Here is a 25,126-nt window from a genome sequence, read left to right as displayed (position 1 = left end):
TTGGGGCAGAGGGTTGGAGTGCGGGGGGGTGAGAGCTCTGGCTGCGGGTGCGGGGTGGGGGATGAGGAGTTTGGGGTGCAGGCAGGCTGCCCCTGGCTGGGGAAAGAGAGGAGGACACTCACCTTGCATCACTGTCACTGCATGTGCTCCTAGGGCCCCTCTCAGGTCCAGGAAGCCCCCTCGAATCCCCTATCATAGGTGCAGGGCCGGGGGCTGCCATCACATGTGTGTCTTCTCCCCTACTGTAGCCTCACTGGAGGGTGGGGGATGGGGCTGCCCCTTGCCCAGCGTAGGGCAGGAGCAGTGACTGTAGGCGCGGGTGGGGGGACTGTGCTGGTGGAAGGTCCTGCCGGAAAAGGGAAGGGTCCATCAGAGGGGGAAGGGCAGGGGCAGCCTGGGGCAGCCTGGGGCAGCCTGCCCTGGCACTAGTGTTGGGGGATGCTAGGACCCTGCGGCGGCAGTTGATGCCAGGAGCTGGCAGAGCAGAGCAGAGGGGCGGGGCAGGGGCAACTGATGATGGACGGACAAAACTGACTCAGAGCTGATGCTAAGAGTGAATTTGCAGCCAGGGTTGAAGCTTAGATATAGACGTTAGGGCAATGTCTAATTTGCCCTCTCTGAGCAGCCTCAGACCTGGATGCATAATGGGTGAAATCCTGACCTTATTGAAGTCAGTTGGAATTTATAAACTCCGGAGGTTGGAGATTTATAAACTCCGTACAGACAGCCGGATCCCACCCATGTGCAGACTGGTCCTGGTTCCCAGCATGCAAGGGAAATCAGGGATGCGATATACGCATGTATCTTGGCACAGCAGGGAGGCAAAGGATGACATCTGCCTGTGCCAAGGGACACCATCACACCCTGTCCAGCTGCTGGAAAAGCTCCTGAGGGAACATTGGCACACACCCAGGGGCTGAAGTAGGGGGATGGTGGGAGTGGTTCAGACAGGTGCAGTGGTTTCGCCCTTTTGGTTTACTCTGGCCCCAGCTGGGCCACAAAGTAGCTCAGTTCCCCTTCTGGGGGTTTCTCACTGTCTGATTGTAAGCCAATTCCACAGTGGCCTATTGGAGGGTTGGGGGAGACCCAGGCCCACCCACTACTCTGGGTCCCAGTCCAGGGATCTTAAGAATAGCAGCCACATGCCACCGTGTCCCTTTAACTACACTGCTTTCAGTTCCCTGGGCCACTTTCCCATGGCCCCAGCCTTTGCCAAAGCTTCACCCTTACCTCAGGGCTCACCTGAGTTCAGGCCCAGCAGCCAGCCAGGAGCCCTTTCTCACTCCCCCAGTCCCTGCCAGCACTGAGCTCTCTGTGGTGCTGCAGTTCCCTCTGGCCAGCCAGGAGCATCCTGTGCCCTCCTCTAGCTCCAGCAATCCTGCCTCTGTGCCTGCCTAACAACAGGGGAAAGCACAGGGAAAGAAAGAGACACTGCCCCTTTATTTGGTTCCCTGGAGCTTCGGAGCAGCACCACAGGCCCCTCACCTCTCCAGAGCAAAGGGACATCGCACTGTGTTTATCCAACTGCCAGACCGGCTTCCTTACGCACCCTCATTTCCGAACTTGTGCAGCATGGCTCAGTGCGGGGAGAAGCCAGACACCGGGGACAGGGGTAGCAGGATTTCGTAATCTTCCAAGGGAGAAAGGACGGCTGGGACTAACGTTTTCTCAGATAACCAGTGTCCACTTTCCCTCCCTGGACCTAACCCCCAAGCTCCACCTCTGTTCTGTGCAGCTCCTCGTTGTAAGTGGATAGAAAGAGTGCAGCGGGGGGGCGGGGAGGGAGAAGTGAAACACCGAAACTGAAAGGACAAAGGAAACGGCTATTAGACAAACAACTGTACGTTTTCTACAACGGTCCCACCCTCAACGGGAACTCTTCTAAACCCGCCCCCTCCCTTCGCCCAGTCTGTGCAGCCCCAGGATGTCACCGCCAGCGTTCTGGCCAAGAAATGCCCAGACAGCCGGGCACGATTGATCATTAATAATCTGCTTTATAGCTTCTGCGAAAGGTATAATAATGGTTGATTGGAAATCAATAAAATCATTGATCTATAGCCGCGTCTTGCTCAGGGGCCATTTAAGGACTGAAGTGAAGTCGGGCTTAGAATCAGGAATGTAGCACCAGAGCAAGAGGGATATTGGTGTGGGGGTGGGGGGTCCATTGAAACTTACCAGTTCTAGGTTCTCCTTGGGCTTGTTGCGGGGGGGGCTTCCTCATCCACCTTCTCTGGGTAGAGGTGCAGAATCACATGGTCCTCATCCTCCGGCTCTTCCGGTCCTCTCCTCTGCAGCTCCTGCTGCCTCCTTGCCCTGGCCCTCATCAGCATCCCGTCAGCCAATGAGGCCGCAGGGCTGAGGAAGGGGTCGTGAGCTGTGGACTGGGAGCCCTTGACAGCACCGGGTCCAGGTCATCATAGAAGGGGCATGGACGATGACGAGCCCTCCCGCAGCAACTGCTGGAGCCTTTTACTCTCCGCTGCAGGAGCCTCAAGTGTTTGACGTGTTCCACAACCCGCTCAAAGCCCACTTGCTCCAGCCTTCCTGGAGAGTCCTGATACAGGCGAATGTTCCTGCTGCTCCGGGCAACGTCGGGGAGGATGGTGTACTCCGACCGCACACTGATCAGCAACACCCACGTGTGGTCGGTGAGCCAGGTGGCTGCTCTTGGAGATCCAGGTTCACCTGTACTGATCAAAAGAGTGCAGCGGAAAGCTGATGTGATCAGCACAGTTCATGCCTACGGGTGAAAACGGGGGACGCGGCCCTTTATAGATTGGGTAAGGACCAGGCAGAAAAGGATTCAGTGCATTGTGGGGCTGGCGGTGGAGGACGATTGAAACGCGAGATCTGGTATACTCCCTTCCCGCCCCCACACCTCCCGTCCATGCTGCCAGTTGGCATGGGGACGGGGCCAGGCCACAGCCGGAGGCATGTACACCACACCCCTCAGGTGGCCTAGCTCCCTCGCTCTCTGTTCCCTGCAGACACTTGGTTCTGGGCGACAATGGGGGGTGATTGCACAACCACAGGCCTAGACACGGAAGACAGCCCCTAGTGTAGATCTCGCCTTAGTCTGTCTGAAGTAACGTGAGATTTCCTTTTGCCCATCTGCACTGCCTTCCTCTTGACAGGTGTGGCATACTTCATGGCCTCCGTCGTGACAGCTGACACCTGTTGCATTGCTCACATCTACACACACATGGCCAACGGTGCTGCCTTCTTCCCAAACTCTATCACCAGGGACATTCCCTGTCACGTCAGGTACAGCTGCTCTCCTCTTCCCTTCACAGCTGTGACCCCTTGCTTTGCTTACCCTCCACTGGGGCATTGCTTATTTACCAGTGGATGCTGCTCTTCTTGTTAAGTAAAACATACTCTTCATTTTAAACTTAGATTGCCAGGTCTGTGTCATTTCCTATGCAGAGTTAAGTTGCATCATTTTGTATGAAGGGACCTCACATCTGTGCACCTGGGTCTGCCATCTCCTGGACGTGGTGGCATGTATTAGGCATCAGGGATTTCCATTCTTAATCATGGATTTAATACCGCAGCTACCAAGGCCTTCCATATGCAGGCAGCATGTCAGTCTGAGGGACTGATGGGCCAACAGCAGAACTGCCCACCCAAACCCTTCATGATCTTTGGGGGCTCAGATAAGATAGGATTCAGGTGTGACCCATGGCTGGGTTTGGGGTTTAGTTTTGCAGAAGGGAATAGAACCTGATGAGATTTTCAAAAGCAAAGTTAAACCTGCCCCTCCATTTTGCTCGTTCTTTGTACTACAGCCCCTCTGCACCACTCTTTGGGAATGACACCTGTATTTTAAATGGTATATTTTTTATTCGGGACCCCGATCCACGCCCCGTCTGAGAGGATACAACTGGAATAGAAATTACTCAGACCTTGCAGAGGGAGATTCAGGGCCACGGGCATTGCTGGTCTGATACTTTCAAACTTTGGGAAGACTGGGTTAGATGCATCCGATGAAGTGAGCTGTAGCTCACGAAAGCTTATGCTCAAATAAATTGGTTAGTCTCTAAGGTGCCACAAGTACTCCTTTTCTTTTTGGGTTAGTAAAGAGCTTTCTAGAGAAGAAAGGAAGTTTAAAAAATTTATTCAACTGCAATATTTTTAAATTCACCGTGTGATTGAGAACGTTCAGTGTGACAGAATAGGGAAGTGGGCAGGGGATACTGGCAGGAAACTCACACGTGGAACAAAGAATCAGCAGAAAAAAATACCATAGAGCAGAGGAGAGTTCCCAAGAGCCAGCGCGGAAAGGGGACGGGGAGAAAGAGTGCAACAACGGCTCTGGTGTTAACTCAGACAATGAGCTGCAAGAAATAAGAGCACCGGCTGTTTTAGCAGCAGATCTGACACCTCCTCAATTAGGGACCCTGACAGTGCTGCCCAGGGAAAGGTTCTCTAAGGAACATGAGAGCCCAGCTGGAAAGGCTCTCTCTGCTTTGGCCACTTTTCCTGTCTCTGAGGATGGGTGAGTTTGTGGGGTTTGACGCTTTCAGAGGAGCGAGTGTTTGGAGGGGAAGGAGGGATGAACTGTAACAAATATTTCTGTGGCATTAAAGGGCGTAGAGAGGTAACGACTGTGGTATTGGTTTTGGTCTGAGCATCACCATTAAAAAAATCAATTGACAGCATTTTCTTCTTATGCCAGGTCTACACTAGAAACTCTTGCCAGGACAGCACTGTCAATGAGAGGTGTGATTTTTATGAAGATGCTCTGTATCAGCAAAAGCCCCAGTGTAGATGTGATACCAGCCGGAAAGTGCTGTTCCCAGTGTAGCTTATTTTGATGAAGGAACTGGTGGGAGCTGGACTTAGCAAGAGCACTTCCCCCCCTGCCATAAGCCGTGTCTCCTCGAGGAGGGTTTGCCGGTATAGTTAGAGTCGCAAAGCTTTTCTCGCACAGACCAGGTCATAGCTTAAAAAACAACGTACTGATCTGAATTCCCGGCTGGCAGAACTCCACTGACGTCTGTGGACGCAAATCAGTGGCCGCTGTGTCAGAAAAGCTGGTAAAGAAGCTGTTTTATGATCACCCTAGATTCTGCCACCCCTGCTCGTGCTGAGGAGCCCCATTGTGAACGATTCCACCTTGCCCCAGTCCCCTTTTGCAGCTAACTCCAGGGTTCCCATCCCACTTCCCCTGCCAGCACCCTAAGGCAGGGTCCCCAAACTTTTTCCATTGCACCCCCCATACCCATGATAGAATGTGTCTGGGTCCTCTCCGGGAATCGTGGTTGGGAGCCGCAGCTGGGAGCGGAGAGCTGAGCTGCAATCGGGGCCAGGAGCCGAGGCCGGGGTCGGAGCTGCAGCTGGGGCTGGGGCTGGGAGTGGAGTCATGGTTGTGGCCCAGGCTGCAGGGCTGGGAGTTGGGGGCTGAAGCCGGGACTGCGGCTGGGGATGAGGCTCAGAGTGGACCTGCCCCTGGGGCCAGGAGTGGGGCCGCAGCCAGGGCCCTAGCTGTGGTTGGGGAGCGCCCCCTCCCTGACCCCCATGGGGGCTGGCCTTGGCCCCACCTAGCCCCTCCCGCCGAACATTCCTGTACAGTTTGGGGCCCACTGCCCTAAGGATCCCACGACAGGCTCCCTGGCCTCAGTACCGCCCTGCTTGGGACCACTTTATATCACAGACACAGTGCATTGACCTGTAACAAACCTCCCTCACTCCCCCCGTTCCTCTCAGACAGGCCAGCAGCGAGGCCCTGCTGCCGCTCCACGGGCCCTCAGCAGACACGGCGGCAGAAATGTCCCAGGCGCCGGCTCCAGTTCTGGCGCTTGCTGTGATGCGGGACCTGCAGTGCCCTGCTCCCCACGGCCGTCCCCAGGCAGCCCCTCCGAGTATGGACCCAGGAGGTGCTGTAGCTCTCTGGCAGCATCGCCTCTTTCCGGTACCGGCCTCACCCCCAGGGTCACCTCTTGCCCTTCACCCAGTAGCTGGGTCTCCTCCTGATGCGGGGAGTGCCAGTCCCCACTCTGCAGATCATCGTGCAGGGGGGTGAGCTCTGCACTCGCTACGGTTCCCACCATCTGGTCAAATTCCTCGTAAGAGAAGCAGGGAGGTGGGGCGTCCCCGGAGGTGCAGTTAGAATCCTTGACTTTGCAGTAGTCTGTCTTGAGCCTCTTGGTTCGCTCTCCGCATGGTTCTGCGGCCCAGTGCTGTCAGCTGCTCACGGTTTTGTAGACACCATCGTTTCTCGCGCTCTTGCTGACGTCGAACCTCTTGCTCACCTTGCACCAGAAGTGAACCAGAATCGGGCTCTGTTCCTTTGGCCAGCCAGCAGCGAGCTTGATGTGGTGCTCCTTAGTACTGGCCATAGCCAATGCACATTGGGGTTGATTGTGTCTCCAGGTGAGCAGTCCAGGTAGAAATGAAGGGTTAAACGCCAGGCAGCTGCATTTGGACCAGGAGGTTGCTTCTGGTTCCCTGGAAGCAAAAGGGAAGTTTGGGGATGGAAGGGCTGAGAAGCACACCCCATGGGATTGTGGGATAGTGTTGGTGGATCCTCCAGACCAGAGTCTGGTGACCCAGCCTTCAGCTGCATCCAGACTGCAACACTCCTGGGCTTTGACCTGTGTCACAGTGGGACTCAGGCTCTGACTCACCCCCTAGCAGGGTCTGTGAGCCAGAGTCAGACATATTTCTGTGGGGATGGAAGAAGGGCTTGGGCTTAAACCTGAGTCAGAGCCCGGGCTTGGTGTGCTGTGTAGACATGACCTGGGGTACAATTGGTGTTAAGATCTCAATCAGGCCTGTGCTTCTTTGGGCAGACACTGTGAACCTGACACCGCCCCTCCCTCCCCCACCCCGCGTCTAAGCCTGCATCTTGTGTCATCATTTGCACCTGTGCAAAGGAAACAAAGCAGAATTGCTGTATTTTACACACACTTTGCACAGTAGAACTGACTGCACAAGGTGCAGCAGAATAATGGCCTGTGTTTCAGGCTTTCATAGTTTCATAGATTTTTAAGGTCAGGGAGGGACCATTATGAACATCTGGGATGACTTAACTGGGAATTGGTCCTGCTTCGAGCAGGGGGTTGGACTAGATGACCTTCTGGGGTCCCTTCCAACCCTGATATTCTATGATTCTATGATCTACACTGACCTCCTGCATAACACAGGTCATAGAATCTCACTTCGTAATTCCTGCATCAAGCCCAGAACTTCTTTGAGCTAAATCACATTAGAAGCAAGAAGACCAAGGGCAGGGCAGGCCCATTACTCAATGGGGGAGAAGGAGGGGTGGGGAGAACAGTAACAGAAAGTGTGGAAATGGCAGAAGTGCTAAACAACCTTTTTGTTTCAGTTTTCACCAAAAAGGTTAGTAGTGATTGGACGTCTAACATAGTGAATGCCAGTGAACATGAAGTAGGATCTAAGGCTAAAATAGGGACAGAACAAGTTAAAAATTACTAAGACAAGTTAGATGTCTTCAGGTCACCAGGGCCTGATGAAATACATCCCAGAATACTCAAGGAGCTGACTCAGGAGGTATCTGAGCCATTAGCGATTATCTTTGAGATGTCATGGAAGACGGGAGAGATTCCAGAGGACTGGAAGAGAGCAAATATAGTGCCATTCTATAAAAAGGGAAATAAGGACAACTTGGGGAATTACAGGCCAATCAGCTTAACTTCAGTACCCAGAAAGATAATGGAGCAAATAATTAAGCAATCAATTTGCAAATACCTAGAAGATAATAAGATGATAAGTAACAGTCAGCATGGATTTGTCAAGAACAAATCATGTCAAACCCACCTAATAGCTTTCTTTGACAGGTTAGCAAGCCTTGTGAATGGGGAGAAGCAATAGATGTGGTATATCTGGACTTTAGTAAGGCTTTTGATATCGTCTCCCATGACTCTCTCATAAACAAACTAGGGAAATACAACCTAGATGAAGCTACTATAAGGCGGGCGCATAACTAATTGGAAAAGCATTCCCAGAGAGTAGTTATTATCAGTGGTTCATAGTCATGGTGCAAGGGCATATCGAGTGGGGTCTGTAGCAGGGCAGTTACCCCACTCTGGTGGAAAGAGGCTAGGCTGATTGGGGAAGCAGCCACAACTGGGGACACACCCAATCAGGCCACACCTAGCCCTGTTATAGGTTGACCAGACAGCAAGTGTGAAAAATCAGGACGGGGGTAGGGGATAATAGGCACCCATATAAGAAAAAGCCCTGAATATCGGGACTGTCCCTGTAGAATCGGGACTTCTGGTCACCCTACCTAGGTTAAGGGAGGAGCTGGGTCAGAGTTTCTCTCCAGCCTTAGAGAGAGGAGGACTTAGCTGCCTGGGAATAGGATCCTTGATGCAGAGCAGGGCTGGGGAAAGGCAGGAGGAGCTGGGGATCTCCAGCCTGGCAACTCCCCAGGCTGAGGCCTTGACAGAGGTCAAGTACTGCAGGTACTGGGGCTCGGGGGTGCAGCCCAGGGTTAGGCAGAGGCAGCTGGTCCAACCCCCTTGCCAATGATGAGTGGCCATGACAGACTGCAGTTTGCCCTAGTGAGCGGGGGCTAGATGATGACTGGCAGTAACCACTGAGGCAACAGGGGCGTAGTGGGTTGGGGGTTCCCCTGGGAGGGAAGACCCAGAGCGTGGGGACTATCGGGGCATGCAGAACCCCAGGGTAAGGGGCACCAGGGTCCAGAAGGGACACAGGGGCCTGGTAAGTGAGACACCGGCCACCAGGAGGCGTGTCGACTGCTGGATGAGGCAATTCCCGAACGACCAGAAGGAGGTGCCACACCGGCGAGTCTCAACCCTGTTACAGGTCCCACAGGGATCAATTCTGGGTCCAGTGATATTCAATATGTTCTTAAATGATTTAAATAATGGCATCGAGGGTACACTTATAAAGTTTGCAGATGATACCACTCATCGTCCTGCTCTTTGTTCTGCAGAGTGCTGTGCTCATTAGCAGTACTTCTTAATAATAAATAATAATAATTAGGAGGAGGCGGTATGGTTTAGTGCATAGGCGGGGCAGCACTGGGGCAGGCTTTCAGGGGCTGTAGCCATCCCCAAAATTTGCCTTAGTTCCCCAGTAGCTTCTGCTGCTCTCCAGCTGCCCAGCTCTGAAGGCAGAGTGGGGAGAGCAGTGGCTGCTGGCCAGGCACCCAGCTCCAGCAGCAGCAGAGAAGTAAGCCTGAGTGAGGGACCGGGGGGCCTGAAAGCAGCCCCCGCCCCGTGTCCTCACTCACCAGGGGGCACTGCCCAGGGCAGGTGGAGGGTTCAGGGCTCCCCTCAGCAGACCAGACTGACCTGCTCCAGCCCAGACTCCTGGGCCGCGGCCCCACAATCGCTGCTCCCCAAGGACTCTGCTGGCCCTGGAGTCAGATCCCCCCCACCTGGGCAGCTCTTACTGACTGTGAACAGCCAGCGCCCCGCACTGCCCGATCCTTGCCTCTGACCTGGCCAGGAGGCAGGGCCATCGAGAGGGATGGGTCCTTGTGGCAAGGGGGGGCACAGCTCCCCAATTTTCTGTCTGGTCATCCACAGCCCCCACACCAGGAACAGGCTGGCGGTGCCCTAGTGCATAGGGACTATGTAGACTACCCCCTTGTGTCTTTCTTCTCCCACTCTTTGTTTAGACAGTGAGCTCCTCAGGGCAGGGACGGTCTCTTACAGTACGTACGTACAGGGCCTACAACAGTGGGGCTCTACTGGTGGTTGAGGACTCTAGGTGCAATGGGAATAAATAATAACATGAACTGTCCTTTCCTTCCATCTCATACTTCCTTCCTCACCACAATTCCTTTCTCTTTGTCTATTTTACTTCCCCTTTCCTTAGGCCCCCTCCATCTTTCTATCCCTCTCCCCTGCTTTGCACACATTCTCTTTTTTCTCTCCCATCTGCTCTTCTCCACTCCCAGCTCTCTCTTTCCCTCAGTCTTCTCCCCCCTCCACCTTCCTTTTGTCTCCTGTCTCCCATCTCTATCTCCCTTCTTTGAACTCTCACCCCCAAGTCTTTGTTTGGCCCATTGTTGTTGAGATTTGCCTCCCTGGAGCAGACACTCCACCCTGGGGCCTGCAGGCCCAATTCTCTGCATCTGGGCTTCTCTCTAGATCCCTAGGAGCCACCCAGTGCTCTCTCGATGGCCCCATGGAGCCCGTACGGCAGGCTGTAGCAAGAGGGGCAGGCCGGCTAACAGTGCCAGTAGGGCAGGCCTGTGCAAACTGCCCAGTCTGAGCCCTCCCCACTCACCGCTCTGAACTTCATGCCATGGCCTTCAGTAGAGAGTCCATGCTCGTGCACTTGGTTTCCTTATAGAGAAATGGAAACATTTTGCAGTGGATCATTTCCAAACAATTTTGTTTGATTTAATTCTTCCTTCGGTTGCAATAATTTAATCTAGTGACACTGAACTTTGTGTTTCAGGAGCTGCAGAAAATACTGCTGTTGTCCTTGGGGTGTATCAGACACCCCCTTGTATCCGTGCAATGGAAGGGTCAGAGTTCACCATCGAGTGTACATTCACCACAGACAATAATTCAGCCAAGTGGTTTGCTGAATGGAATAAAACCAGAAACAATGTAACAGAAAAGGTGTACAATGGAACAGATCGAATCATATTATCAGCAGATAAAGAAAAGCGATCTCTTTCCCTCACTGTGAAGAAAGCCGACGTCACAGATTCTGGAACCTACGTGTGTGGGGTTGGGAGCAAACATGGGACATCTCCTGGGAATGGAACCCAAGTGACCATCGATGGTAAATACCAGCATTTCCTTCTCTGTTCCACAAAACCCTTCTGCGGGAGCTCAGGACACTGGCCTTGTCCCAGAGAGCTGGGGCAGGTGGTGAAAAGGGCAGAGCAGTGGGCAAAACTGGGGGACATTCTGTGGTACGTACAATGGTCCTAATCCTGCATTCCACTGATTTCTGTGGGGGTTTTGTCTGCACAAGGAACGCAGGTCAAGCCCCATATATTCAAAAACTGTTTTGAGATGGGGTATGAGGGGAGGTTTCTAATTGGCTAAGCCTGTGAGGCCTTACACGTAACTTGAGAGACAAGGTGGGTGAGGGAATATCTTCTAATCAGACCAACTTCTGTCGGTGAGAGAGACAAGCTTTCGAGTTTACACAGAGCTCGTCTTCAGCTCTTGGAAATGTAGGTCTGGTCTACACTCAGACCTATGTTGCCATAACTATGTTGCTCAGGGGTGTGAAAAATCCACACCCCTGAGAGATGTAGTTAGTTACACTGACCGAACCTCCTGTGTAAACAGTGGTGCAGCTGTGCCGATGCAGTGTTTTCAGCAAAGATGTGCCCTCACTCAGAGTGTCCCAGGTAAATAGAAGGTAGAACGGCCAGTTTAGCAGAACTAGTTAACACATATTTCAAGGGACCATTCAAGGCAGGGTGGCCCGTTAACACTTCTGCAGTCATAGGACAAAAAGAGGGGTTGGGGGTTACAGATTCTTGTAATAAGCCATAAATCCAGTGTCTGTTCAGTCCATGATTTTTACTGTCTAGCAGAGTTATGAATTTAAGCTCCCAGGCTCGTCTTTTGAAAGTGTTGTGCAAGCTTCCTTTGAGGATGAAGACCACTCTGTATCTGACCTGTGAGAAGTGTTCCCCACAGGAGACAGGGTGGTTTTGTCTTGTATCATTTTCCTGTGTGATTGTCTGCTTTCACCCACATAGTTGTTATTGGGGCATTTAGTGCGTGGGATGAGGTACCCCACAGGTTGTGATAGGCTTGCGTAGGATCTGTGGATCTTGAAAGGTGTGTTGTGGGGGGTGTTGATCATTGTAGCAGTGGAGATACGTCTGCAGATTTTGCATCTGTTGTTCTGGCAGGATCTGGTGCTGCTTTGAGTTGGGGTGTCCTGATCTGTGGGGAGCTTGCTTCTGATTATGCCCTTGTAGAGGCTGGGGGTTCTTTGAAGGCCAGAAGTGAGGGTTCAGGAAAGACTTCTTTCAGGATGTGGTCCCCATTGAGTGTGGGTTATAGTTGTTTGTTGATACCCCGTACGGGTTCCAGTGTAGTGTGGTAGGTAGCAACTGGTGTGCAGTCAGAAAAGGTTTTATTTCTGTATTCAGACATGTTCTCTCAGGGCATTTGGACAGCGCGCTCCCTGGTACAATCTCTGCTCTAGTAGAATGTCCTTGTTTGGTGATGGTATTAAGGGGGAACAATGTTTCCTTCAGCGCTGGGCAGTGGGGCTCAGGTTATGTGCCCTCTGCCTGGGGCTGAAGCCCTTGGACTTTGGCTTTGCCCCCCACCCGCCCAGGCCAGTGGGGCTCAGGCAGGCTCAGGCTTTGGTCCCCCCTCCTGGGGTTGTCTAGTAATTTTTGTTGTCAGAAGGGGGTCGTGGTGCAATGAAGTTTGAGACCCCCTGATTTAGATACAACAAATCCTGCATCTTGGCAGGGGGAGACTAGCTGACCCTTGCGGTTCCATCTAACTCTGTGGCTCTAGGATTCTATGCCTAGGGGGCACCTGCAATGTGTGGGCATGGCAAGACGTACAGAGAGAGGTTTTGCTGTAACTCTTGATGGCCGTTCACCAAGCTGGTTCTAGAGGTAAAGGATCCTTCCCGTCTTCCAAGTGAAGAGGAAAAGCACAGTGGAAACTTATTTGAAAACCCCACATCTCGGTCACAACAGACCCAACACAAGGAATGCAGGGTCAAGTCCCAATATTCAAAAACTGTTTTGAGATGGGGTGTGGGGGGAGGTTCCTATCTGGCTGATCCTGTGAGACCTTCACTCAAGTTGATGGCATCTCTCTCTTTGTCTGTAATGCAACAACTTTTGCACAGGACATGCAATCAATTCCAAAATTTCAGGAACTATTGTAGGTATCAGTGGGCAGAACTCTATTGATATTGGGGAAAATCAGAAAACGCAAAGGGGAATAGTGGGGGACACATGGAGCCCCTGCTCTCCATTTAGCAGACCAACATTTCCAGCAAAGCCACCTCTGTAACTGTCTAGATCAAAGAGCCAGTTGATGTAGAGTGACCAGATAGCAAGTGTGAACAATCGGGACTGGGTGGGGTAGGAGTGTAACATATTGACACCCAGAATGATTGATCTCCCAGTCAGAAAGAGGAGAAATAAACAGCCAGTTTAGCAGGGCATCGAGAGAGGTGGGGCCTTGTGGCAAGGGGGGGGCACAGCCCCCTCAATTTTCTGTCTAGTCCACCAAAGCCCCCACACCAGGAACAGGCTGGCGGTGCCTCGGTGCATAGAGACTATGTAGACTCCCCCCTTGTGTCTTTCTTCTCCCACTCTTTGTTTAGACAGTGAGTTCCTCAGGGCAGGGACGGTCTCTTACAGTATGTACATACAGGGCCTAAAACAGTGGGGCTCTACTGGTGGTTGAGGACTCTAGGTGCAATGGGAATAAATAATAACATGAACTGTCCTTTCCTTCCATCTCATACTTCCTTCCTCACCTCATTTCCTTTCTCTTTGTCTATTTTACTTCCCCTTTCCTTAGGCCCCCTCCATCTTTCTACCCCTCTCCCCTGCTTTGCACACATTCTCTTTTTTCTCTCCCATCTGCTCTTCTCCACTCCCAGCTCTCTCTTTCCCTCAGTCTTCTCCCCCTCCACCTTCCTTTTGTCTCCTGTCTCCCATCTCTATCTCCCTTCTTTGAACCCTTCTCCCCAAGTCTTTGTTTGGCCCATTGTTGTTGAGATTTGCCTCCACCCTGGAGCAGACATTCCACCCTGGGGCCTGCAGGCCCAATTCTCTGCGTCTGGGCTTCTCTCTAGATCCCTAGGAGCCACCCAGTGCTCTCTCGATGGCCCCATGGAGCCCGTACGGCAGGCTGTAGCGAGAGGGGCAGGCCAGCTAACAGTGCCAGTAGGGCAGGCCTGTGCAAACTGCCCAGTCTGAGCCCTCCCCACTCACCGCTCTGAACTTCATGCCATGGCCTTCAGTAGAGAGTTCATGCTCGTGCACTTGGTTTCCTTATAGAGAAATGGAAACATTTTGCAGTGGATCATTTCCAAACAATTTTGTTTGATTTAATTCTTCCTTCGGTTGCAATAACTTCATCTAGTGACACTGAACTTTGTGTTTCAGGAGCTGCAGAAAATACTGCTGTTGTCCTTGGGGTGTATCAGACGCCCCCTTGTATCCGTGCAATGGAAGGGTCAGAGTTCACCATCGAGTGTACATTCACCACAGACAATAATTCAGCCAAGTGGTTTGCTGTATGGAATAAAACCAGAAACAATGTAACAGAAGAGGTATGCCATGGAACAGATCGAATCATATTATCAGCAGATAAAGAAAAGCGATCTCTTTCCCTCACTGTGAAGAAAGCCGACGTCACAGATTCTGGAACCTACGTGTGTGGGGTTGGGAGCAAACATGGGACATTTCCTGGGAAAGGAACCCAAGTGACCATCGATGGTAAATACCAGCATTTCCTTCTCTGTTCCACAAAACCCTTCTGGGGGCGCTCAGGACACTGGCCTTGTCCCAGAGAGCTGGGGCAGGTGGTGAAAAGGGCAGAGTAGTGGGCAAAACTGGGGGACATTCTGTGGTACGTACAATGGTCCTAATCCTGCATTCCACTGATTTCTGTGGGGGTTTTGTCTGCACAAGGAACGCAGGGTCAAGCCCCATATATTCATAAACTGTTTTGAGATGGGGTATGAGGGGAGGTTTCTAATGGGCTACGCCTGTGAGGCCTTACATGCAACTTGAGAGACAAGGTGGGTGAGGGAATATCTTCTAATCGGACCAACTTCTGTCGGTGAGAGAGACAAGGTTTCGAGTTTACACAGAGCTCGTCTTCAGCTCTTGGAAATGTAGGTCTGGTCTACACTCAGACCTATGTTGCCATAACTATGTTGCTCAGGGGTGTGAAAAATCCACACCCCTGAGCGATGTAGTTAGTTACACCGACTGAACCTCCTGTGTAGACAGTGGTGCAGCTGTGCCGATGCAGTGTTTTCAGCAGAGATGTGCCTCACTCAGAGTGTCCCAGGTAAATAGAAGGTAGAACGGCCGGTTTAGCAGAAGTAGTTAACACATATTTCAAGGGACCATTCAAGGCAGGGTGGCCCGTTAACATTTCTGGGGTCATAGGACAAAAAGAGGGGTTACGGGGTTACAGATTGTTGTAATAAGCCATAAATCCAGTGTCTGTTCAGTCCATGATTTTTACTGTCTAGCAGAGTTATGAATTTAAGCTCCCAGGCTCGTCTTTTGAAAGTGTTGTGCAAGCTTCCTTTGAGGATGAAGACCACTCTGTATCTGACCTGTGAGAAGTGTTCCCCACAGGAGACAGGGTGGTTTTGTCTTGTTTCACTTTCCTGTGTGAGTTCATTCAACAACATAGTGATTGTCTGCTTTCACCCACATAGTTGTTATTGGGGCATTTAGTGCGCGGGATGAGGTACCCCACAGGTTGTGATAGGCTTGCGTAGGATCTGTGGATCTTGAAAGGTGTGTTGTGGGGGGTGTTGATCATTGTAGCAGTGGAGATATGTCTGCAGATTTTGCATCTGTTGTTCTGGCAGGATCTGGTGCTGCTTTGAGTTGGGGTGTCCTGATCTGTGGGGAGCTTGCTTCTGATTATGCCCTTGTAGAGGCTGGGGGTTCTTTGAAGGTCAGAAGTGGGGGTTCAGGAAAGACTTCTTTCAGGATGTGGTCCCCATTGAGTGTGGGTTATAGTTGTTTGTTGATACCCCGTACGGGTTCCAGTGTAGTGTGGTAGGTAGCAACTGGTGTGCAGTCAGAAAAGGTTTTATTTCTGTATTCAGACATGTTCTCTCAGGGCATTTGGACAGCGCGCTCCCTGGTGCAATCTACTGCTCTAGTAGAATGTCCTTGTTTGGTGATGGTATTAAGGGGGAACAATGTTTCCTTCAGCCCTGGGCAGTGGGGCTCAGGTTATGTGCCCTCTGCCTGGGGCTGAAGCCCTTGGACTTTGGCTTTGCCCCCCACCCGCCCAGGCCAGTGGGGCTCAGGCAGGCTCAGGCTTTGGTCCCCCCTCCTGGGGTTGTCTAGTAATTTTTGTTGTCAGAAGGGGGTCGTGGTGCAATGAAGTTTGAGACCCCCTGGTTTAGATACAACAAATCCTGCATCTTGGCAGGGGGAGACTAGCTGACCCTTGCGGTTCCATCTAACTCTGTGGCTCTAGGATTCTATGCCTAGGGGGCACCTGCAATGTGTGGGCATGGCAAGACGTACAGAGAGAGGTTTTGCTGTAACTCTTGATGGCCGTTCACCAAGCTGGTTCTAGAGGTAAAGGATCCTTCCCGTCTTCCAAGTGAAGAGGAAAAGCACAGTGGAAACTTATTTGAAAACCCCACATCTCGGTCACAACAGACCCAACACAAGGAATGCAGGGTCAAGTCCCAATATTCAAAAACTGTTTTGAGATGGGGTGTGGGGGGAGGTTCCTATCTGGCTGATCCTGTGAGACCTTCACTCAAGTTGATGGCATCTCTCTCTTTGTCTGTAATGCAACAACTTTTGCACAGGACATGCAATCAATTCCAAAATTTCAGGAACTATTGTAGGCATCAGTGGGCAGAACTCTATTGATATTGGGGAAAATCAGAAAACGCAAAGGGGAATAGTGGGGGACACATGGAGCCCCTGCTCTCCATTTAGCAGACCAACATTTCCAGCAAAGCCACCTCTGTAACTGTCTAGATCAAAGAGCCAGTTGATGTAGAGTGACCAGATAGCAAGTGTGAAAAATCGGGACGGGGTGGGGTGGGAGGTAATAGGCATGGGGGTGCACACAGAGCACAGTGAACATTTAGTTGAATTTGTAATAGATTCAGTGAAACCTTTTGCTTCAGTGCGCCTTGGCTTTTCCCAACAAATCTAAGTTTTGCTAGAAAATTTGCCATCAGCTCTGCTGTGCATAGTGAGAGTCCCCGTGCCAAAGAATTTACAATCTAAATAGACAGGACAACAGACAAAGGGTGGGAGAAATGGGCAGACGTACTAACAGTAGATTGGGAAGTGAGACAGAGAGATAAAAGACTACATCCACAAAGGGGTTTAGGCCCTAGTCCATCGGTTAGGTGCCACTATGATCCTCAAAACTCCTGCTCAGCTGCCAACTAGCCCTGGAGGTACTTCGGTTTCCACTGGTAAAATCTGGCTAAAGAATGGTTGAAATACTCGCACTATCCTATAAGCAGAGTATAGAAACACTAGTATAATCAGGAATGGCTCGCTCAAGGAGGCACCTAACAGATGGGCAATACCACCCCTAGGAAGGGCAGATTCCACCTCTGATAAAAACGGAGAAACCCAGCGAACAGAATGAAAACTGAGCTTGGCAGCCAAGATATCCATGAGACCCAGCTAAAATTAGCTGCCTGATCATGTACTTTCGGTTCCAAAGGAGGTATGTGATTGACCAGTCAGTTCATAACTCAGGTGTTCATAATTCTGAGGTTCTACTGTACCTTAATGCAGGAGACAGACGTGGGCCCAAAACCAAAAGCACAAAGGATATGAAACAAATATCCACGATCTACATGATCAAAAGCCTTCTCTTGACCAAGGGAAATCAACCCAATGTGCAAATCATACATTTTTGAGGCTGAAATTACATCCGGCAATAGGAAAAGTTTATCAAAAATGGACCTGCTGGCAATGCAAGATATCTGATAAGGTTGCATGACCGAACCAATCACAGTTTTCTATTATTTGTCAAGGCCTTTGAAAAAAGTTTGTCCCTGCTTTGCTTAGACCATACAGGTCCACAGTTATTCCATCTCTCCAAGGTCCCCCTTCTTAGGCAACAGGGTAAGAACCACTCGATGAGAACTGAGTGGCAGAATCTTCTCTTTGATGCTCTCCTGAAACACCTGGAGTAAGTCAGGCCCAAGAAGGGTCCAAAAGGCCTTAAAAAACTCAACAAGCAAACCATCAATACCAGATGCCTTCCCTGGAACAAAGCCATTTAGGGCAGAAGTCAATTGTGAGAGTGTCAGGTTGTGCTCAAGTCTGTTCACATCCAACGTTGAGACCCTAGGTAGAGCCTTGAGGAACCATCAAGTCTCAGATGGACACTGGCTCTCCTGCATACAGGTCTGAGGAAAAAAATTCACAGCAAAGTTCCTAATCTCTGCAGGATCTGAAAGCTCTCTGCCCGTTGACGTCTTGAGGTGGCCAGTCATCTTCTGCTCCACATGTTCCTTTTCCAGGCTGAAGAAAAACCGAGTAGGTGCATCCATTTGGAAAGGCCCTGATATCGGGCTCCTTACCAGTGCACCCTGAACTTTGCTATCAAACAGGTCCCACAAGCGCTGGTTTTCATATTTCAAGCTTTCGTGCAACCCAGCGTCATTACTGCCATGAAAGGCTTTTTCCAGTTCCATGATCCCCAACTCTAACTTCTCCATACTCCGGCAAAGGTCCAGGGAGGTCTGCTTCATGTTTTGCTGACAAAAACATTGAAATATTAACTTTACCCACCTCCCGCCATTGCCACAAGGAGGGAAAACATTCTTTGAGGCAACCCAGGCTGCTAAAAGTGCACATCTTGTAAAAGGCGAGTGTTAAAATGTAAGTATGGACAGTGGTCTGGCACAGAAGGAAGAGGCAACATAAATAAGACCAAACCATGATCTGAAATCCCAGTAGGGACAATACAACTAGCCAGCAAATGAGACAAGTGATGAGTAAAAACAGAAAAACGGTCCAAACAGGCCATAGAGAATCCCTGAGCACTCAGTGGATGTGGTTCCAGATAATGAGAGATTAGGTAGGAATTAAGAGTAAAATTAAAATCAACCCCCCCCCCCTCAAAAATTAAAATATCACTTGTCAAACAATTTGTCAAAAGAGCATCCAAGCTCTGGAAAAAAAATACACCCGGTCTTTTCCTACAGTTGGAGAATAGACATTAATCAAAAAAAGACGAGATTGCTCTAAAATAGCTCAAACCATCAACAAACAGCCTGGAACAACTTCCTGCACAGCCATCGAATGAGGTTTCGCCATATCCGCAAACAGAATGGCAACCCCGGTGTTTCTGGAACCATGAATCCGAAAAACCTCCTCTCTCCAAGCAGCAAGACATCGGTTTGGTTGCCGCATCTGTGTGAGTCTCTTGAAAAAATGAAACGTCCCCCCTTTTTCTGGGATAGGTATTCAAAGAGCCATACATTTTTAAAAATGTCTCTGCACCCATTCACATTCAGAGAGCCCCATATAAAATTATCCATCAGACCAGTACTCATCAGAAAAAGCAAGAAAAAGACAAAACACCCCCTCCGCCCCCAACCTCAAACAAAACCACCAAATTCTCCTATATACTTTAATTCCCAACATTTCCATTGGTGAAAGAGACATGCACTTTGGTCATCAGTTTTTTCAATCTACACTGCTTCCATCTGTCAAACTCAGATACAGGGACACATCTCATCCTATACTGAGCAGACAACAAAAACGGATTAAGGTCAGGAAACCAATCTGCCACCTCTACTCCACGTTTCTCCTTAGTCTCATCCAGAAACCTACCCATAGTGTCTGGGTATATCCCCCCGCAGGGGGTTCAGAATCTGCGAGTTCATCATCCCCCATCTCTCAGACTCAGAGTCACGACCGACCTCTAAGGGGGAACCTCAGAGAGACTAGAGGGAGGTGCTGGGACTGAGGGGACAATACTAGTACCTGAGAAGTCTCCATGCCTACAACCAAAGAACCACCCTCAGCAGCCCCGGCCAGTTTCAGTGATTTAGAAGGCTCAGAACTTACCATGTACATTCAAGACAGTCAACCACAGCACCATGCGTGTGCGATGGTATAACTATGGGACCGAGGGACTAAAGAAAGAGCTGGTGAATGAGAGCGATGTAATCACAACCCTGCATTTGGACAATGGGTTTGCCTCGCTCACTTTGAAGAATGAGAATTCATCTAATACAGGAACCTACGTCTGTGAGGTGGGGAACACAGCAAGGAACCTGTCTGTCAGGAGCCGGAGCGCAGGTGACCATCAGTAAGTGTCAGCAGTCCCCTACGTGTTTCCTACTATGAGATCCAGATACTATCAGTTTCCTACAGAGAGATGGAGCAGGAGCAGGGAAAGCAGTGCTGAGAGCAGTGCTTAATCTGTGCCAGGGCTTGCCAGGCTTGGAAATCCATAGCCCCGGCACTCCTGGGCTTGCTGCATCAGTTATGAATGTAAAAACAAAAGAATTGCTTGAGCCCTGGCACCTCTTTCATGACAAATTAAGCCCTGCCTGAGAGACCCAGAGACAGACACTGGCAAGGATTCCTTTAAGCTGCTCTAAGTTATGCCCAGGACTAAGCTTCTTTATGACAGCCCCCCAAAGACTGGGCAGGGCAGGGCATAAAGGCATCTGGAGCAACCCTCGGTGCACCTGAGAATCTGTTCCTCTTCTCTACATAGGTTCTTTTACTGCCCTTATCATCCCAGTATCTGAGGCCCAGATTTGCGAAGGTATTGAGGCATTGCTACACTCAGCACTGGAAGGCCTAAGTGACTTAGGAGCCTCTCTCACTGGAAGAGAACGGGGCACTAAGTCACTTTTGAAAATGGAATGTGGGCTGCTACGTCACGTAGACTTTGCTCCACTCTCACTGCCATGCGTAAATACCTCTAAAAAAAATCGGGGCTTGATCAGCTTCCAGCCATGGATCAAGCAATGTGCAGAGCATCTGCCTGGTGTGGTCCAGTCTCGCTCATCCTCTCCCAAGAGGGGGAAGTGTGTGCACAGTGGAGCTTTTAGAGTGGGGTTTTTTTAATGCATTTAACCGACGCCCACAGCTGAACCTGATGCTTGTGTAAAGACACACGTTCAGCAGTTGTCAACAGAATTACTGTTTTGTGGAGGAGGTGAAGGGTCTAGTTAGTGCTGCAATCTGGTGCCAGTTCCAAGCATCAGGAAGCAGAGTGGCATCTCAGCACTGCTGTGTGCTGACTGGGGTAAATGCTGATTTTGTAATGGCGACCACTGGCAAGGAGCTTTAGATAATGTGTACATTCAGAATCCCCCTGTTATTCTATTGTTCTGTTAAGAGATATAAACCTTGTAGGGTTTCTGGTTTCTCTCCTCCCCTACTGAGCCAGTCCCTGCCCAGTGACAGATCCATCCCCCTAGCCTAGGTATGGAGTCATGTTTATCCTTTGGATTGGCAGGTGCAGAGTTAATGAAGCCATTTCCCCTTGGGATCAGGGGAATTGGTAGAGTTTTTGTGAGTCTAGGGTGGAAACCATAGATGGGGTCAGCCAGGGGAGCGTTGCTCTTGGTAAGGGCTCTGGCCAGGTCTCTAGTGTCTTGCTCTGCCAGGGATTTCCTACTCCTGCGGCAGAGTCAGCATGCTGGCTGGTCTCATGGAAAGGTTCCCCTAGGCGGAGGGCTGAACCCCTCCCGACGACCCCACAGGTCCCAGCAGCTGGCATATGAAGAGGAACCTGCTGGCAAAAAGGGAGGCCAAGCAAACTGGCTGTGACACAGAAGGGGGATGGGAAATTAAGTGGGCGGGGGAAGAGAGAGAGTTTTTCATCTTTAAACTGTCCCTGCTGTCTCTATTTATCCATCCGACTCTATCCCTCCTTTAGAGGCAAATCTGTCCCTCTCTCAGTCCCTGCATCCCACATTGACAGGTTTTTCTTGATTTCAGATAAAAGGAGCAATGCCTCCCACGTTGTTCTCATCATCCGGATGGTTCTCGGGGCCCTTGTTATAACCTTGGCTGTGATTATTGTTACAGAGTGTGCGATTTCAGAAAAGAGGGGTGAGTGAAATGTCTTCAACGCAGTCACTGTGCAGAGTCAGCCACAGAGCTTGAGTTAGACACGAGGTCCTTCTGCCTTTCCCTTCTGGACATCTTCCCAGTCCCACTGTGTTGAAATCTAAAAGCTGTTTCAGACCTGGCTGGGACTGTTTTCTCAGCCTGTCTGTTCTAGTTTGTGCCTAACGTTAAATCTGTGTCTCTCAGAATTAGAAGCACAGAGTTTAGGTCTCCTTCTTGTGAATGTTCCTGAAGGCCTTTAGCTCGCAGATCTCCCTTTCACAGCACCGACGATCTTTCCCTATCGCTGCGTCTGTCCAACGGGCCATGTTTATTTCTGGCTGGCTAGTGCCACCACTTGGCCTAATGTGATGCACGTACTGCAGGAGTATTCTTTAGGTTCTAACTTACCGAGTCTCATTTTTCCACAGCTGCTGTCAGCCAGACAATATGATGATCAGCTGTTGCAGCGTACACCTGGAGATGGAGCTCTCAGACACCGGTTACCCAGTCATTCCCCCAAACACCGTGTTGACCAACCAGCCTGCCAGATTCTGCACCTGCAAATAAACCTTGAACTGCATGGAAGGGAGGGGAAGGGATGCTGGATAACTGGAAAGGGAGTTCACAGGGGTTCAGAATAAAAAGACTCCTCTCTGACACCCCTCTGTGAGGCAGTAGAACCCGGTGATTGCTGATGGCCTGAGCCCCCTGCGGCACCCTGCACCCCCTTCCTGCACACTGCACCCCCTCCCACACCCTGCACTCCCTCCTGCACCTCACCATTCATGGCCCTGCATACAATTTCCCCACCCAAATGTGGCCCTCGGGCCAAAAGGTTTGCCCGCCCCTGCTTTAGAGGCTCATGGAACCCTTGAAGTGAAGATGCTCAGAACAAGGGCGAAAAACTCTTCCCTATAATTGGTTCAGCTCCTTGTCCGTCAAAGAGGAAATGGAAACACATTCGCTGGGAACTGCTGTTCCATGGGTTCAGATGGCCCCCTTGCTGAAGTCAACTATTTATTAGTGTACCTTAAGCATGTGCTTAACTGGTTTGCAGGACTGAAGCCTGTATAAAAGGACCATGATTTTACAACAGGTTTTGTTAATTGTTTTACACATGCTGCTCTAATAGTTAGATTGTCTTACACCCGAGGCCTAAGGCTATGAACTTCCAACGTGTTTTAATAAAATTCTGATAACTCTGGCTATTCTTGATGTCCCTATAAATATGCAATCCTTTTTTGAATCTTTCTATGCTCTTGCCTGCACTGATTTCTTGTGGCAGTGAGTTCCACAGTTTAATCACTCATTTTGTTATAGTATTTCCTTTTATCAGTTTGAATTTCCCACCTTCTAATTTAGTTGAATTTCCTCTTGTTCTCATGTTGCATGACAGGGAGAATAGAAGTTTCCAATCTACCTTCACTAGACCAGTTAGTATTTTACATGTCCCCTCCTATTCAATCACCTTTCAAAGGAAAACAATCTCAGTCTTTTCAACTTCTCCTCCTAGTAGAGTTTTTCAGTGACCTGGATCTCCCTCACCGCTGTTCTCTGAACTCCCCCCCAATATCGTTTTTGAGAGCAGGTGACAGACTGAAAATGATATTCCAGATGAGGCTGCACCATGGATGCATATAAAAGCATTATAATTTTGTTTGCATTATTCATCATCCTCTTCTTTCTGCATCCTAACCAGAAATATTTCTGCTGGGTCACTCTTTGAACAGTGGCAAGTGGCTTCACAGATGGCAGGTCCCATGGCACAAGGATTGTATTGACTTGTACTCAGTACAAATATTGGGCCAGATCCTGCTCCCATTAATTTCAATCCCTCCCCAGACCAAAAAACAAACAAACAACCCACCTCTCTCAACACCCCTCCCTTCAAGGTTACCATGGCTATGACCGGGTCCCTGTGTATTCAGTGTTTCTATATTCACAGACTCCAGCCCCTGCCCTCACCTTGCTGCAGAACTGTGCTCCAGCCTCTACATTTCCACTAAAAAAGCATCACACCATTCCCCCCTTCACCCTGAATTCAGTAAAACATGAATGAAGCAGCTGAGGGATTACCAACCTGCTACACCTGAGCACTGCATAATCCAGGGACCGTCTCATAGCATTTAGATACATCAGGCCATGGGGTAACAAGAGTCCTGGGTTAGCCTGAGGCCACTTATCACTTGATAATATAACCACTATTTTTCTCCCTTCCCAAGTTTGACCCCCTTGCATTCCAGGGGCATTGCTCATCTACCAATGGGTGTGCGGCGCTGTTCCTGTTAAACAGAGCAAACTCTTTCCTAAACCTATCCTGAAGGACGATCCCTAACTCTCACAGACCTTGGGAGACAAACCAGTCCTCACAGCCCCCGAACCTGAAGCAAATAGTCACCAGCAACTACACCCCTCTGCCATGTACATTGGCCAAACTGGACAGTCTCTATGCAAAAGAATAAATGGACACAAATCTGACATCAAGAATTATAACATTCATAAACCAGGAGGAGAACACTTCAATCTCCCTGGACACTCAATAACAGACTTAAAAGTGGCCATTCTTCAACAAAAAAAACTTCAAAAACAGAGTCCAACGAGAAAGGTGCAGAACTGAAATTAATTTGCAAACTGGACACCATCAAATTAGGCCTGAATAAAGACTGGGATTGGATGGGGGTCACTACAAAACTAATTTCCCCCTGCTGATACTCACCCCTTCTTGTCAACTGTTTGAAATGGGCCACCTTGATTGCATTGAACTCATTAGCACTACAAAAGTAATTTTCCTCCCTTCTTGTCAACTGTTGAGAATAGCCCACTTCCACCTCAACTGAATTGACTTGTTAGCACTGACCCTCCCCCCCCCCACACACTTGGTAAGGCAACTCCCATCTTTTCATGTGCTGTGTATTTATACCTGCCTCTGTATTTTTCCCTCCATGCATCTGATGAAGTGGGTTTTAGACCATGAAAGCTTATGCCCAAATAAATGTGTTAGTCTCTAAGGTGCCAGATAAAATGGGAGAAAGAGCCCAGCCAACTCTGAGTTTACAAAACAGACCGTAAACTGATGAGACTTTCGAAACCCTGAACTAGGGCTGTGCATCATTTTGCTCTTCTTTAGCATTCAGATCCCCCCTCTCCCCGCACCCTAAGCGGTTTGTAGTTTAAGTGTCATCGTTACCATCTGGGGGGCTATTTCCCCACATGCCCTGGGACACAAGTTGAATGGGGTTACTCGTAATGTGGGGGGAGAGAATGAGGGCCCTGCGCAGGGATGGCTTGATACCATTAAGCTTTGGCAAGGCTGGATTCATGCAGGATTCCCCCGAGAAGAAAGGAAGCGGTAGAAGTTGAGCAACAAAAGTTTTTGCTCTTCCCCAT

At 50.1% G+C, this 25,126-nt stretch overlaps 1 protein-coding gene across 1 annotated transcript; it reads left to right on the top strand.

The window, feature by feature from the left end:
* The first annotated feature begins 4,367 nt into the window (after window positions 1–4,367).
* On the top strand, window positions 4,368–22,285 carry LOC141996781 (uncharacterized). Its single transcript, XM_074969077.1, has 5 exons — window positions 4,368–4,498; window positions 10,411–10,743; window positions 14,075–14,407; window positions 21,626–21,739; window positions 22,168–22,285. The coding sequence occupies exons 1-5, from the start codon at window positions 4,438–4,440 to the stop codon at window positions 22,188–22,190; spliced, it is 864 nt and encodes a 287-aa protein (XP_074825178.1). The 5' UTR covers window positions 4,368–4,437; the 3' UTR covers window positions 22,191–22,285.
* Window positions 22,286–25,126: the final 2,841 nt, after the last annotated feature.

Source organism: Natator depressus, chromosome 12 (genome assembly GCF_965152275.1).
Source record: "Natator depressus isolate rNatDep1 chromosome 12, rNatDep2.hap1, whole genome shotgun sequence".
NCBI lineage: Eukaryota > Metazoa > Chordata > Testudines > Cheloniidae > Natator > Natator depressus.
This window is presented reverse-complemented; position numbering and strand designations above follow the sequence as displayed.